Raw genomic sequence first — 16,582 nt, forward strand, 5'->3', positions numbered from 1 at the left:
TCCATTCGAATGGTAGTTTTTCGCTTTCTTCCACGTCTTTCAGGTTTTGGTTGCCATTTTAAAGCATTTGCGATCATTTTAGCTGAGCAGCTTATCATTTTCTGCACTTTTTTTTATATGTTTTCCCCTCTCCAATCAACTTTTTATTCAAGGTACGCTGTTCTTCTGAACAATGTCTGGAACGACCCATTTTCCTCAGAATTTCAGAGAGAAATGCACTGTAACCAGCATGTACAACATTTGCTGCCTTCCTTCCTTAAATAAAGGCAATAATTGCCACCTGTTTTTCAAAGAATGAATGACCTCACTAATTGAACTCCACACTGCTATTTTGAACATGCCCCTTTCAATAAGTGATTGAATTACAGAGAATCAGCAGCATGCATGTCATGACTGTCGGGTCTGTTGGACTTCTATTACTCTACTACACCTACTAGTAAATTATTTGCCATGTAAAAATATCATTTCTACCAAAAACAATGATTGATCAGGTTAGTGATGTCTGACTGATATTATTTTGAACATAACTGTATATGACATGACTACTATGGTGTTGCAAAGAATATGCAAATGGCGGCTGCTAACATGGAATGTTTGTGTGGATGTGTCCTATAATGGAGTTACATGCAGAAAATACAATATAATTACTGTAGAGGAACAACTGATCCTGGAAGTATAGAGTATAAAACGTTTTCTACTTAAAGAACTTTTTTTTTTTAATTACAAAAAAATTTCAATATAAATTAATTAGACAGATGATTATAAAAATTAAAATCTCAATATTGCAGGAATTCTTGGTCAGATTTGGAAAGTTCCTGTTCTGTTAGAATTTTTTTTACAGTTCCCGAGGAATAATGGTGAATGGATACACTGGGCTGCTGGATTCCAGGTCTAGTGAAGTTAGAAAACATTCTACAGCAGCTTCATGCTTCCCCTGGTCTTGTAAAACGTCCCCCAGTCCCTTCCAGGCATCATGTGATGTGCTCTGAATTTGTACAGCGTCCCGGAGATACTTCTCGGCCAGCGCGTTCTGCCCAAGCCTGTTCAGTATAAGCCCCTGGAAGAAAACAAAACAGGACTTTATGAAGTAAAGTGTTTTATATCACCAGGGTTTTTAAGCCGATGAATGAGTCAACTATGAATGAGCCAACTGTGGTCAAGGCCCATGGCCTCCATGCTTGTAAATGTCTCAAATTGCACTCGTAAGGCTAAAAGCTGAAGAATGTAGATTGAACGTTTATAAGGTTTTATTCTGAAAGACTAACATTTTAGGCTGTCCAAAAGTGCTAAGGTTAAAAAACAAGAAAAGTATTGACCAAAATCAGTGGGTTGTCCAAAGACTTTTTCCCATACCTAAGCCTCATTCACACGTCAGTGTTTAGGTCAGTGATTTCCATCAGTGATTGTGACACAAAACCAGGATTGGAGCCTCCACAGACAAAAGGTATAAAGGAAAGATCTGCACCTGTTCTGTGTTTAGGGCCGCACCTGGTTTTAGCTCAAAAACACTGATGGAAAACACTGACTGTGTGAATAAGGTATTACGATAAGTCATCAATATTTATTTGGTAGGGGTTTAACTCCTGGCACCACCTTTGATCAGCAGAATACAAGGCTAGGGCTAACATTGGCAAATTCTTGACCAAATTAAAATTTCTGGAAACGTTCAAAGTGTTGGACCCCTAAAGATCAAAAATTGATGGCCTGTGATATGGATAATACATCAATACTTATATCCCAAAGAGCCTCTTAGAGAGCAGTATAGTTGATCCCGTTGATTAAAACGATACCTGTCTTGTGAAATTCAGTTGCAGCATTCCTGAGCAAAAAAAAGACTTGCAAATGTGGGCTTTAGTGCACCAGAAGGCATGACCATCACTGGAAGGCTGAGGTGCACCAAGGGCCTAAGGTCTGCCCCTTGGTGCACTTTTTTCTCTGGAACGCTGCAACAGATTTTTACAAGTATCATTTTAATCAGAAGGATCAACCCTACTTGACAGTATGCTTGGTATAATAGAGTTGATGATGCTGACAAGTGTCCTTTAAATGTGACGTTCAATTTGAATATCAAACTTCCAAAACTGAAACTTAAAGGGACACTGTCAGGCCTTCTGAGCATAATTAGCTCTTTATATGCCCCCCTAGGTCTTATAATAAGTTTCCAATTCATCTAAGTATTATCCCTTAGATTAAAAATAATCTTTATAATCACCTGTCCTTTCTGCCCAAGGGGCGTTCTTTGTGCCGCATTTGTGCCCAGCCGCGTCCCAACTGCCGGATCCTTAGACACGCCCATCCCATTAGTATTCACTTGGCGCAATGTGATCCCGGCGAGCTAGGGTGCCGGGCGCATGCGCAGGATCTCCGAATGTCGGGGACAGGAAAATACCGCCCAGCGAAGTGAATACTAATGAGATGGGCGTGTGTAAGGATCCGGCAGTTGGGACGCGGCTGGGCACAAATGCGGCACAAAGAACGCCCCTTGGGCAGAAAGGACAGTTGATTGACAGGTGATTATAAAGATTATTTTTAACGTTTTACAATGCGCACAGGGATAATACTTATATGAATTGGAAACTTATTATAAGACCTAGGGGGGCATATAAAGAGCTAATTATGCTCAGAAGGCCTGACAGTGTCCCTTTAAAGAAATTTATCAATGGCAGATGTTGGAGGAAAAAAGGATTGGGCATATTGGAACCTGCCCAATCCTTTGTTGTCATGGGAGAAAAGCCACTGCCAAATATCTGGAAAAGGCTTATGCTCCTCCACCTACTGAGAAGAAATGTATGATTGACTAAACTGGGAAGAAAAGCTGTTGGCCAACAGGCATTGCGTGGCTTTAGTGTTGGAAAGGAGGACAATGCTTAACTCACCTCACGGACAGTGTTCCCTTGGCTGCAGCAAGAACACATAGACCTTTTTATGGAAACATTTACATAGACACAATTGAGATTATTTCAGTAGAGCAGAAAATGAAGGATTGGAATTGGGAAGAGAGTGGTTAAAAGGGTTGTACAGTATTAGAAAAATATGGCGGTTTTCTTGTGGAAACAGCTCCGCTCCACTGAAGAAAATGGGCTGAGTTACAATATCATACACAAACCATTAAAAGGTGTGGAGCTGTTAAGGGAAGAAAGTGGCCAAATCCTTCTAAACCTAGGCAATGCCTTTAAACTCTTAAATTCACTTCTCTCTCCACCAATAAAGTTGCATGGAAAATGAGCGGCCGTCTCCAGAAGGTTTGGCTGCTGAATAATGAGAGCAGACTGATACTAACTAGAATATCCATTTGCAAAGTTAATTAGCTCTGTATGTTATGCATTGATCTCAATGTGCAGCCTCTTACAATTAGTTCTCAGTACAAAATAACTAAAATGGACCAAGCATTGTTCATCTTCCGGACCGGTTTCTCAGCGGGTATAGCAGCAACATGCGTCATTTTGATAAATGTTCCTCTCCATCTTGGCCATCTCCTATCTCACTGCTCGTTGTAATTGAATATGAAGCAATTAGTGGGGAATTACTAGACACCAGAAATTTTGAGTTTGCTAGTTTGTTTCTCTGGCAGCAAATTTCATTCTCTGAATGGTTTCCTATAATAGTTCACTATATAGCCACTTGTTTTCAAGAAAAAAGACTTTCACATTAAAGAGAAGCAACGAACCCAAGATCAGTTTAAAGACTAGACATTTTTTTTTTTTGAAGAATTTGGGTAAATGTTTTAGACTTAGACTACTTTCACATCAGCGCTTTGTATTTCAGTTTTGAGCAAAACACTTACGTTCGATTTAATACATCAGGATGCATCTGTTCCATTCCGATGCGGTTGTATTAACTCGAAACTGAACAAACCGGATCTGTCACTAAAAACAATGTAAGGCTACTTTCACACTAGCGTTTTTCTTTTCCGGCATAGAGTTCCGTCACAGGGGCTCTATACCGGAAAAGAACTGATCAGGCTTTTCCATATGCATTCTGAATAGAGAGTAATCTGTTCAGGATGCATCAGGATGTCTTCAGTTCAGGCAAAAGATAAAACAGCAGCATGCTACGGTTTTATCTCCGGTGAAAAAACTGAAGACTTGCCTGAATGCCGGATCCGCCATTTTTCCCCATAGGAATGTATTAGTGCCGGCATTCAAAATACCGGAATGCCGAATCCATCCTTCCGGCCTGCGCAAGCGCAGACCGTTAAAAATGTGAAGAAAAAAATACAAGATGGATTTGTCTGTCCGCATGACAAGCGGAGAGACGGATCCGTTCTTGCAATGCATTTGTGAGACAGATCCGCATCCGGATCGGTCTCACAAATGCTTTCAGTCACATCCAAATCGGCGGATCCGGCGGGCAGTTCTGATGACGGAACTGCCCGCCGGATCACACTGCCGCAAGTGTGAAAGTAGCCTAAGTCAGTGGGTGATGGATCCGTAAAAAATGGGTCTGGCACTATTGACTTACATTGTTTTTAGTGACTGATCCGGTTTGTCTCCATGGATTGTCAATGTAGACAAAACAGATCAGGATGCATTCCGTTACGGTGTGTTCTGTTTTGTGACTGGATGCAGTTTTGTCTCCGGTCTGTTCAGTTTCGACCTAATACAACCGCATCTGAACGGAACGGATGCATCCTGATGTATTAAATGGAATAGGAGCGTTTTGTTCCAGTTTTGAGTCCGGCAACATCTTAGAGGGACAGGCACATGTCAGCTGGTCGGTGTCTATGACTGATCGCCTCTATTTATTCAAACCCGCTCAGAACTTCCACACCTTGCCTGAGCAACAGGGTTAACTGGTTCCTGATCATCTGTGAAGGTGTTATTGTTTGCTGGTTTGGATTTGTTACGGACTGTTTCCTGACCTTAAAGGTGAATTTCAGTTGGCCATCAATTTCTGATCGACAGGGGTCCTACACCCTGCAACCCCTCTGTTTCATAGTAGCTCAGGTGCCTGAAGTCACTGGAGGAACTACACTGCTCCGTTCATTGTGTAGTGGAGTTACTGGAGCTGGTTACTCTAGTGCTACTCCCATTGAAGTGAATGGGAGACCAAGCTGTAGTTATACTGCACCACCACTACAAAGTACCGTAGATACTAAACACTGGAGAGGACGCAGCACTTGCGCAAGCACCGCGGCCCCTTCAAACAGCTGATCCGTGGGGGCGCTGGGAGTCGGGGACCCACCGATTTTATATTGATGACCTCAATGTCTGTAGTCCAGACAACCCCTTTAAGACACACTTTTGCATAAAACTGTATATAATATGCCTTATGGGCAATGCTGACAAACAGTTCACTGTGTAGAAAGACATGTGAAGCTTCACCCACAATCGTACCGGGTCATTCTTCATCCCCGTTGTCACGTCATTTATACTGAAAATCCATGATGGTCTTAATTCCTACAATTTACTTCACTTTTCCTCTAATTAAGTGCACGTCAAATATAAGCTTTCTTATGAAAATTCAGTAGCAAATGTTTCCGCAGCATTAATTCAACGCTTTTCACTCTAGGCACAGAGCAGACATTAGATTATTTAGCAGATAATAATGTCTGCCACTGGATTTAGGGGAAATTGATTAATACAATGCAAATGTGACGTGCATATTAACACACCTCTGGAGGCTCGCAGTCTCCAGACACCTATCGGAGATCTGACGGCTTCATACGAGTACGTTTTTTATTCCAAGCAGATCATAAGGAGATTAGTTTAATACAACAGTAAAGAAGTAAATGTAAATGATTTCGGTTTTGACATCAGCTTATTAGACAGGTCTTGGCTTTAAAGGGAACATATCACTATATATTTTAGTTTTTTATTTTCTGTATGTGATCGTGGGGATTGCCATCCTGCCTGAACTGCTGCTATAGGCTGTGAACAGCAGCCACACCGACATGAGAAACCTCAGTTAGAAAATGGACTTCTATGGGATAGGGTTGTGGGCATGCTTTGTGTCTCATTGTGCAGGGAGGGGGAGGAAATGAGCAGTCACCATCAACTACTGTTATCTGCCTTCAGTTTTATAACAGAGGTGTTTTTCAAGTGTATTTCAGAGGTATACGTCGGGAGGATTCTGTATGGAACAGTGTAGTTATCTACAATACTGTGCAAAGTAAGAATAATTTTAAAAACAGAAGTAATACTTTTACATTTGAATTTATTCTGCAGCAGGATAACCCCATACATACAGCCAATGTCGTTAAGAACTATCTTCAGGGTAAGGGTACTTTCGCACTAGCGTTTTTCATTTCCGGCATAGAGTTCCGTCACAGGGGCTCTATACCGGAAAAGAACTGATCAGGCATATCCCCATGCATTCTGAATGGAGAGTAATCCGTCCAGGATGCATCAGGATATCTTCAGTTCAGTCATTTTGACTGATCAGGCAAGAGATAAAACCACAGCATGCTACGGTTTTATCTCCGGCAAAAAAACCTGAAGACTTGCCTGAATGCCAGATCCGGCATCTTTCCCCATAGGAATGTATTAGTGGCGGATCCGGCATTCAAAATACCAGAATGCCAGATACGTCCTTCTGGCCTGCGCAGACCGGTAAAAATGTGAAAAAATATACACAGACAAGACAGATTTGTCTGTCCACATGACAAGCGGAGAGACGGATCCGTTCTTGCAATGCATTTGTGAGACGCATCCGCATCCGGATGCGTCTCACAAATGCTTTCAGTCACATCCAGATCGGCGGATCCGGCGGGCAATTCCCACAACGGAACTGCCCGCCAGATCACACTGCCGCAAGTGTGAAAGTAGCCTAAAGAATAAGGAGACCTGGAAGGGATTACGGTATTTGGCCCCCACAGAGCCCTGATCTCAACATCATCCAGTCTGTCTGGGATTACATGAGGAGACAGAAGGATCTGAGCAAGCCTATATCCACAGATCTGTGGTTAGTTATCCAAGATGCTTGGAAAGCTGGCTGCAAGTGTACCTAGAAGAACTGATGCTGCTGTGAAGGTAAAGGGCGGTCACACTAAATACTGATTGGATTTTTTTCTCTTTGGTTCATTCACTTTGCATTTTGTTAATTGATATACATAAAGTATTAACACTTATTCTTACTTTGCAGCATTTTCCCCCACACCTGCCTGAAACTTTTTCACAATACTATATGTTATTTCATACTGTTGAATAAAAAAAGGCATGCTAATGTATTCTAGCCCAACAAGTTCCGGCCCCAGTTTGGAATAGTGCGAATGGGACCCTATCAAGAAGTTTGGTGTATGTTTTGGAAGCACATAAGCCAAATATTCACGTGCATGTTGTGTGAAGCCACACTGATCCTGCCATTGATGATAATAAGAGACTGATGATCCTGCTCCACATTTACACAGCACAAGCTGAAAGGCGCATATTCAGTAATACAAATCGTGGTCTATGGTTCGGTTATAAATGGGCGTGACCTAAGACACTGCCTGCAGATATATATATATATATACAGGTCCTTCTAAAAAAATTAGCATATTGTGATAAAGTTCATTATTTTCTGTAATGTACTGATAAACATTAGACTTTCATATATTTTAGATTCATTACACACCAACTGAAGTAGTTCAAGCCTTTTATTGTTTTAATATTGATGATTTTGGCATACAGCTCATGAAAACCCAAAATTCCTATCTAAAAAAATTAGCATATTTCATCCAACCAATAAAAGAAAAGTGTTTTTAATACAAAAAAAGTCAACCTTCAAATAATTATGTTCAGTTATGCACTCAATACTTGGTGGGGAATCCTTTTGCAGAAATGACTGCTTCAATGCGGCGTGGCATGGAGGCAATCAGCCTGTGGCACTGCTGAGGTGTTATGGAGGCCCAGGATGCTTCGATAGCGGCCTTAAGCTCATCCAGAGTGTTGGGTCTTGCGTCTCTCAACTTTCTCTTCCCAATATCCCACAGATTCTCTATGGGGTTCAGGTCAGGAGAGTTGGCAGGCCAATTGAGCACAGTAATACCATGGTCAGTAAACCATTTACCAGTGGTTTTGGCACTGTGAGCAGGTGCCAGGTCGTGCTGAAAAATGACATCTTCATCTCCATAAAGCTTTTCAGCAGATGGAAGCATGAAGTGCTCCAAAATCTCCTGATAGCTAGCTGCATTGACCCTTACCTTGATAAAACACAGTGGACCAACAACAGCAGCTGACATGGCACCCCAGACCATCACTGACTGTGGGTACTTGACACTGGACTTCAGGCATTTTGGCATTTCCCTCTCCCCAGTCTTCCTCCAGACTCTGGCACCTTGATTTCCGAATGACATGCAACAGTCCAGTGCTGCTTCTCTGTAGCCCAGGTCAGGCGCTTCTGCCGCTGTTTCTGGTTCAAAAGTGGCTTGACCTGGGGAATGCGGCACCCGTAGCCCATTTCCTGCACACGCCTGTACACGGTGGCTCTGGATGTTTCTACTCCAGACTCAGTCCACTGCTTCCACAGGTCCCCCAAGGTCTGGAATCGGTCCTTCTCCACAATCTTCCTCAGGGTCCGGTCACCTCTTCTCGTTGTGCAGCGTTTTCTGCCACACTTTTTCCTTCCCACAGACTTCCCACTGAGGTGCCTTGATACAGCACTCTGGGAACAGCCTATTCGTTCAGAAATTTCTTTCTGTGTCTTACCCTCTTGCTTGAGGGTGTAAATGATGGCCTTCTGGACAGCAGTCAGGTCGGCAGTCTTACCCATGATTGCGGTTTTGAGTAATGAACCAGGCTGGGAGTTTTTAAAAGCCTCAGGAATCTTTTGCAGATGTTTAGAGTTAATTAGTTGATTCAGATGATTTGTTTAATAGCTCGTTTAGAGAACCTTTTCATGATATGCTAATTTTTTGAGATAGGAAATTTGGGTTTTCATGAGCTGTATGCCAAAATCATCAATATTAAAACAATAAAAGGCTTGAACTACTTCAGTTGGTGCGTAATGAATCTAAAATATATGAAAGTCTAATGTTTATCAGTACATTACAGAAAATAATGAACTTTATCACAATATGCTAATTTTTTGAGAATGACCTGTATATATATATATATATATATCTACATATCATATATACACACAGCAGGCCTCAGAAATTATTCATCAGATAGAGCGAAACAATATTAATAGTACTAATAATAAAATTCAGACCCGATATAGCTCAGTATGACAAATATGCAATAAGAGGACATGTGAAGGGAGTGAATACATTTCACTGTCCTCTATCTTTACAGGTCTGGTAATAACAGTATAATTCTACTGAATCCCATATTTTATTAATATGAATGGAGGCTTGCACGGAGACAGATTAAGCATTGCTTTGTGGACGTATTATTGAATCATGCTGAGATTTGCAGAACCTCCAGCTCAGGGGAATGTAATCTGCAGTGACAGAAATGACAACCTGCTTTACTTTACCACCTGCACATATAAATTGGTCAAAGGCTGGAACGATACAGAGCTAACACGTCTGCTGCGCATGACAAAGGATGGGGGCGTAATAATGTTGAAATGACAGGAACTCTGGCTGGTGCTGAATCATACACCAACTTCCATCCTAAATGAACGACAGATCGTTAGTCATCTATTCTGTGTTCGATTATTTTTTAGCTTTCGCTTGCATATTTCTACTATTATACTTAGGCTACTTTCCATTTGCGTTGTTAATTCCGGTATTGAGATCTGGCAGAGAATCTCAATACCAGAGTCAAACAGATCCGCTTTGATTTTACACGTTCTGTTACGATGCGGATGTGTGAAATCAAAAGAGAAAAGAAACGGACCCGTGACTAAATACACTGAAAGTCAATGGGTGACGGATCCGTTTTTTTTTTAAGGCTCCCCAAAAAAACTGATCCGTCACCATTGTTTTCAGTGCTGGAGCCATTTTTTCAGTTTTTATGACCGGACACAAAACCGCAGCTTGAGCTAGTTAGAATGACTTGCTGTAGCAGCGTTGTGTCTTTTGCATGGGACTGCAGGAATCTTATCACAAATATTTTATAAGTGCCCCCCTTCTACATGTACAGGAACCATCTTGATACACCGGTGGTCTCTAACCTGTGGCTCACCAGCTGTTCCTAAACAAGTCCCAGGTTGCCCTGACAGTAGAAGGTTGTCAGAGCACGTTGGGAGTTTTAGTTCACAAGAACTGGAGAGCCACAGGTTGGAGTCCCCTGTGATATAAAAATACTCTCTGGATGCTGCTCTGCTCCTCTCTTCTGTTTCTCTAGCCGTGGGTCGCAGAGAGGCAGTTTTGTGGTTTTATAATGGGCTAGTGCCAGCCAAGTGCCAAATATGGTTCTCCCACAAAAAAATATTCTACATTTTTTAAACCAGCACCTGGATCTGAATACTTTTGTAATTGCATGCAATTAAAAATGTATTATAGCCTCTGGGTTATTCAATGAAATCCATCTGTATAGCGCCACCTGCTGTTTGTTCTCTTTCTAATTTCACTGTCCATCTCAGTGAGGTGGACACACGTGGTCAGCTCCATCCTTCAACTGCCACCAGCAGCAAAAGGACACGCCCAGCTGCCAGCTTTAAAAAAAATCTAGCAGAACAATTGGAGCAATGTATTGGGATATATCTGGTTCTAGCTTTGTTCGGAAAAGATTATCATGTACTATATAATAGTCATTTTATAAAATGAGATCATGGGATCCTTTTGGGGTTCTTTTAGTTTTTGAGTCTGCTATGTTTTGTATTGGTTCCTGCTCCATCTGGTACTGAGAATGCTTGCCTTTCTACGTGTCAGCTCTTGCTGAAGGGACTACTTCAGGGGCAGATACCATGGGATTCTGTGTCCTTAACGCCTCACTGGGAGAAAGGGTCAAGAATGCAAAATCCGCTCCCTCGTTTAGCTTTAAGTCAAATCTGTTAGTGACCTAGTCTGCCATAAGTACAGACTTTCTGCAGCCTCCCCCTAGCAAGGGGCTAAATGGAGATGGATTTATACAGCTCCCATTGAACATGATAATAAATCTGTCTTCAGTGACAGTCAAAACTCCCCCTACTGGGGGCTGCAGGCAGCCAGACTCTGAATTAGAGGTGATTTCTAGTCAGTATCATTACTTAAAGGTGATGTACAACTTTGTAACCAAATTTATTTTAATTGATATAGTACATCTACAATGGAAAATTATGTTACACTGCAATAGATGGTACTTAAAAATTTCTCTGCAGGCTATACAGCTTCATGGTAACACCCAGCAACAAAAAATTCTGTGCAATGTACCCCAGCAGTCTTGCAGTCACAGAGTTGCGTTAATGTAATAAATTACTGTAGGGTGCACAATGAGTTTGCAAGATCTCTTATGTTTCCTTACTTGCCGGTACAGAAGAACATGGTCAGTGACTATTTTCATTTCTATTAAAATAAGCTTCAACACCACTATATCAGTAGTAAGTCAGAGCAAGTTGACTTGTATTTTTTCTTGAAGATGTTGCACTAGTTATCCAATTGGCTTTCTCAATTCGAGTGACTTGTGCAAGAAATCTCAGGCATTAAATGATGATGACTCATGCTTCAGTCACGATAATCTGTCTACCATAATCGACATGAGGTCAAGGACCTCATGGAGATAAGATCTTGATAAAAATTTGTATGACTATAGCCTTTAGGTGTGATTAAACTGACTCGGGAGAGAAGTTGAAACAGCATTGTAAGTGGCAGACAAATTGGAGACACCGAGCTTAAACACAGGTGGAAGGGTGTCATATCCATTGCCTGCCACTTAAAATGCTGTTCGAACCTCCTGAGGCAGTTTAATCACACCTATCACCTTCAGCCATGCAAACTGTAACCAACAGCAGCGCTGGGGTCCTAGGTTCGAATCCGACCAAGGTTAACATCTGCATGGCATTTGTATGTTCTCCCCGTGTTTGTGTGGGTTTCCTCCGGGTTCTCCGGTTTCCTCCCACACTCCAAAGATATACTGATAGGGACCTTAGATTGTGAGCCCCATTGGGGACAGTTGGATGATAATGTCTGTAAGGCGCTACGGAATATAGTAGCGCTATGTAAGTGCATAAAAATAAATAAATAAACATCTTTCCGAGGTGCTTGACCTCATGGTGTTAATGACAAACAGATTAAGCCAACTGAAGCATGAGGCTTAAGTGTTTAATGCCACAGATTTCTCAAACAAGTCATTCTAAATTCTAAATGAGTAAGCCAGTTGGATGACTAGCAAAACATCTTAAAGGGGTTATCCCATGAATAATGTAAAAAATGAAAAAATCATATAGTACATGACAATCTCTTTCTAACAAAGCTAGAACCACCCCCGAACCTCACCTGGATCCAGAGATCTCTTTATATCAAGCTGACAGCTCAAGGGGAGAGTCCATTCCACTGCAGCTCTCTCCCTATCACAGCTCAGAAGGCAGTTGAAAGACAAAACTGAGCATGTGCGGCCATCTCAGTGAGCCGGACAGAGAAATAAGAAATTACGGTAAGTGGCACTATACAGATATGTTTTATTGAATAACTTAGTAGCTTTACCAATTTTTTTATTACATGCAATTAAAAAAGTATCCAGATCCAGGTGCTGGTTTGAAAACTGTAGAATATTTTTTGTGGGAAAAAACCATTATGCCGACTAAAACATTAGGTGCTAGTGTTTAATGCCAGCGATTTGTTGTACAAGTCATTGTAATTGAGTAAGCCGGATGACTAGCAAAACATCTTGAAGACAAAATACAAGTTGAGTTGTTCTCACATTACTGCTGATTTACCATAACTTGGATGAATGAGAACCTTCACAAACTTCAACCCCACTTTTTTCTAACTTGTCATAATACATTTCCGCATATATTATACTCCTTGGACAAAATAAGCTGCAAAATGACATATTCGGCTCTGCTATCCTTTATGCCTGCAAGTGCTTTAAGGCAGACGCTGCAAATCTTATTCTTCCCCCTATATGGCAACTAGCTGTGGTGTAAAATGAAACGGCAGACACTTATTTACCGGCGGCAAAGTACAGACGAGATCGACTGTCAAACAAAGCCGTTTATTAAGGCATTTCACACAATGGTTAAAGCCGAGCATAATGCATGAAACAGACCTGGAAGAAAAGTCATATTTCATTACATAGCACAGAAAGAGGAGGAGGTAGAAAACCCTTCAACTATGGAATCCTATAAAACCTAAAGTGTAGCTCCAGCCTTTCAATTAAACCTTGAACCTTTAGCAGCTTGTGGTTCAGATGAGTGATGCGCCCGAGTCGTGGCCCCCTCCCCGCGGCACAGCCACTCATGATATAAGCTGTATTTATCTGTGACACACTAATGTGACTTCTACACTCTGCCATCTGTCAGCGGTTGTCTGTATACATGACAGGACCACTTGTAATTACATCCTCCTTAACAGTATCTCTTCTACATCGCTGCCTCATTTATGTGCACTCAACTACATGTCCCTCTGGTGATTAGAGAATCTGATGAAACGCTGGACGACATCATTATATATACCTGCGGGCAATGGTCGCTTATTGATATTGGAGGTCATAGATATGTCAGTCCTAATCCGACCAACTGCAATGACTGCACAACAAAGAACATTTTTTTCCAAGACCTGGAAATTTTTCAGGACTATGGTAGAAACAAGAGCAAAACCATAAGGGCTGCAGAGGTAGCATTTCTGAGAGGGACCAAATGCACCTGTGATGATACCAGTGCTATAAATGGTGCATTGCATGTGGCATGACCTGTTACAAATTTTGCCCCCGAAGCTTTTCCAGGAATATATATTGATTGCAGATCCATAGGATAGGCAATCAATCCGCCAATGGTGGAGGTCCAGATCTGCTGTGGCTGATACTGCAGTTCAGCTACTCCATGAATAGGGTTGGGATGCTGTACTAGGCAGAGCTCTATGTAAGGATGCACAGCTGCCTCTGGAGAAAACACAAAAGGGGCCAAGGAGGTCCAACCCCAAAGATTATACATGAATGGGGTTGAGTTGCTGTATAAGGCAGAGCTCTATGTAAGGATGCACAGCTGCCTCTGGAGAAAACACAAAAGGGGCCAAGGGGGTCCAACCCCAAAGATCATACATGAATGGGGTTGAGTTGCTGTACTAGGCAGAGCTCTATGTAAGGATGCACAGCTGCCTCTGGAAAAAAACACAAAAGGGGCCAAGGAGGTCCAACCCCAAAGATCATACATGAATGGGGTTGAGTTGCTGTACTAGGCAGAGCTCTATGAAAGAATGCACTGCTGCCTCTGGCGAATACAAAAAAGGAACCAAGGGGGTCCAACCCCAAAGATCTCACATGAATGGGGTTGAGTTGCCGTACTAGGCAGAGCTCTATGAAAGAATGCACTGCTGCCTCTGGAGAATACAAAAAAGGAACCAAGGGGGTCCAACCCCAAAGATCTCACATGAATGGGGTTGAGTTGCCGTACTAGGCAGAGCTCTATGTAGGGATGCACAGCTGCCTCTGGAGAAAAACAACCAAAAGAGCAAAGGGGGTCCAAACTCAACAATCACACATGAATGGGGTTGATCTGCAATACAACATACAGTAAAGAAGGGGGTAGTGGCACCAATTACGCATTGCCTATCCTAATTGTAAGCCAAGAATGTGAATTCTTGGAAAACCCATTTGAAATTAATTTGTAGCTTTTGCTTGAAGTGGAGGAGCCTACCCCAACATGAAATTCTCACCCAGATCACTGATCAAGGGATCTATGGATATCTTTTAGAAGAATCCTCCTGCAGCCTGTCCGAGATAATAGTGAGTCATTCCTTATACAGGTTTCCAGACTGGTGATGACTACCGCTAGTGGGGACCTGAGTATACTGGTTAGCTGCCGAAGTGGCTTAGAAGATGAGGGGCTATCCCTCCTCTGATCCGCATACTGAGAATTTGGAGATGGGCGCCAACAGTCTTGGCAAAAACTGGGGTTTTAGACTTTTTCCCTTGAGTGTTACTTTAGGAGCTGACCAGGATCGTTACGTTTAGCGCAATGAAAATGTTAGGAGAGACAAAAGAGGAACATCATATACAGCAATTCCATTATTTTTTTCTATTACCTTTATGAAAGGAAGCAAACACACCACGGAAAGGCGAGAGGGAAAAAAATGACATTTCCTGCGTCTTCCTTGAAGGCCATCAGCAGATACGTCTGCTGGCACTTGGAAATATGTCTGCTGATGGATTGCAATGAAGCCGCAAGAAATTTGATTTCCCCTTGCCTTGCAGTGTAATTGGATTGCTGGTCACTATCTGCATTCGCTTCTATTACACTTGGAAACAAATGATGTAACCGGACTGATTTTTCCATGGAAAATATTGTCCTGATTGTGCCAAAATGTCTTTGTCTGAACACATATTGAAACAGTCATCTGATTGTGGTCAAATTTTGCAGTTGATGGCCACGTTATGAATCTCATTTACATCAGGCAAGGGCAGGTGCAAAGACGGTTCAGCTATACACATGTAGCAGAGTTGAGTTTAGCATGCCTCACTAAAGTATCCTGCGTGCCTATGGTTTTAGACAAGACTTCAGGTTGTATAATAATGCAAACAATGCTACCCCAAAGTGATAAATGACATATTCAGCTCTGTATCTGCTCTTACATGAACATTGCGCATGAGCACCCCTTAAAGAGATCCTGTCAAGCCACACCGTCTCTACACTGCCGCCATAATGTTACATAGGATGGTAATAGCTTTCTAAGGGTATATGCACACAGCGCATATTATACACAGATTTTCATGCAGAGTCGATGAGATTTTCCGCATGTACGTGGTGCGGACATTTTTTGTGGCGGAAATTAACATGTGGTGTGGATTTTTAAACCTGCAGCGTCAACCTGCAACTGTTTGTGAGGATTTTCAGTGCAGATTTCACCCTTTGCAATGCAAAAGGAGAGATCTGCGGCCAGTCCGTGTTAAAATCGTCAAGTAACACATGACGATTTTGGTGCGGAAACTCAGCAAGATCCACGAGGAAAATCTGCATAAACTACACTGCCGTGTGCACGTGTCCTGCAGATGTCACTCTCGGTAATAGGCCTTAGAGCAGGGGTGCACAACCTGCGGCCCGGGGGCCACATGCGGCCCTCGATACCTTTCTGTGCGGCCCCCAAACATCTGGTAAAAAAAGACATGTAGGTCTATGTCTTATGGCTTCTTACATGTATCTTTCATGTATTCTTTTATTAGATGGGAGTCCTAGAACGGTAACTAGACATTTATAGTATATACTGTATGTTCAATATGCCAAAAATACAGTATTTTAGTTGGTAATACCCCTTTAAGTTTTACTTTCGGCCCTTGGAATTGGTTCAGGCTGACAATGTGGCCTCCAACCAGAAAAGGTTGTGCACCCCTGCCTTAGAGCATAAAGGAGAAAATACAGCTATAAGGTAGCTTGCAGTCCTAGCAGTATAAGCTAGCCCCAACGCACAGCGTCCAGATGAAGCTGAGGCCAGTACACCTCGCCCCACTGTGCATACACTGGTGGCCAATGGAACTGGTAATATAAGTCCTGAGATGCAGATGACACAGCGGCCAGTACGCCACTCTTCCCTGTGCATGCGCAAGATGCAGCTGGTTCTGGCTGCTCCTGAGACTGAACTACC

The 16,582-nt window shown here is 42.2% G+C and overlaps 1 protein-coding gene across 1 annotated transcript in view; it reads right to left on the reverse strand.

Moving 5' to 3' along the window:
• Positions 1-385: 385 nt before the first annotated feature.
• Positions 386-16,582, reverse strand: part of TTC7A (tetratricopeptide repeat domain 7A) — a 367,921-nt gene continuing 351,724 nt past the window's right edge. Inside the window, exon 21 of the mRNA XM_044289765.1 lies at positions 386-1,057. Within this exon, the coding sequence (XP_044145700.1) occupies positions 836-1,057 (222 nt within the window). The 3' untranslated portion in view covers positions 386-835. The remainder of the gene's footprint in view (positions 1,058-16,582) is intronic.

This window comes from Bufo gargarizans, chromosome 4 (genome assembly GCF_014858855.1).
Source record: "Bufo gargarizans isolate SCDJY-AF-19 chromosome 4, ASM1485885v1, whole genome shotgun sequence".
Lineage (NCBI taxonomy): Eukaryota > Metazoa > Chordata > Amphibia > Anura > Bufonidae > Bufo > Bufo gargarizans.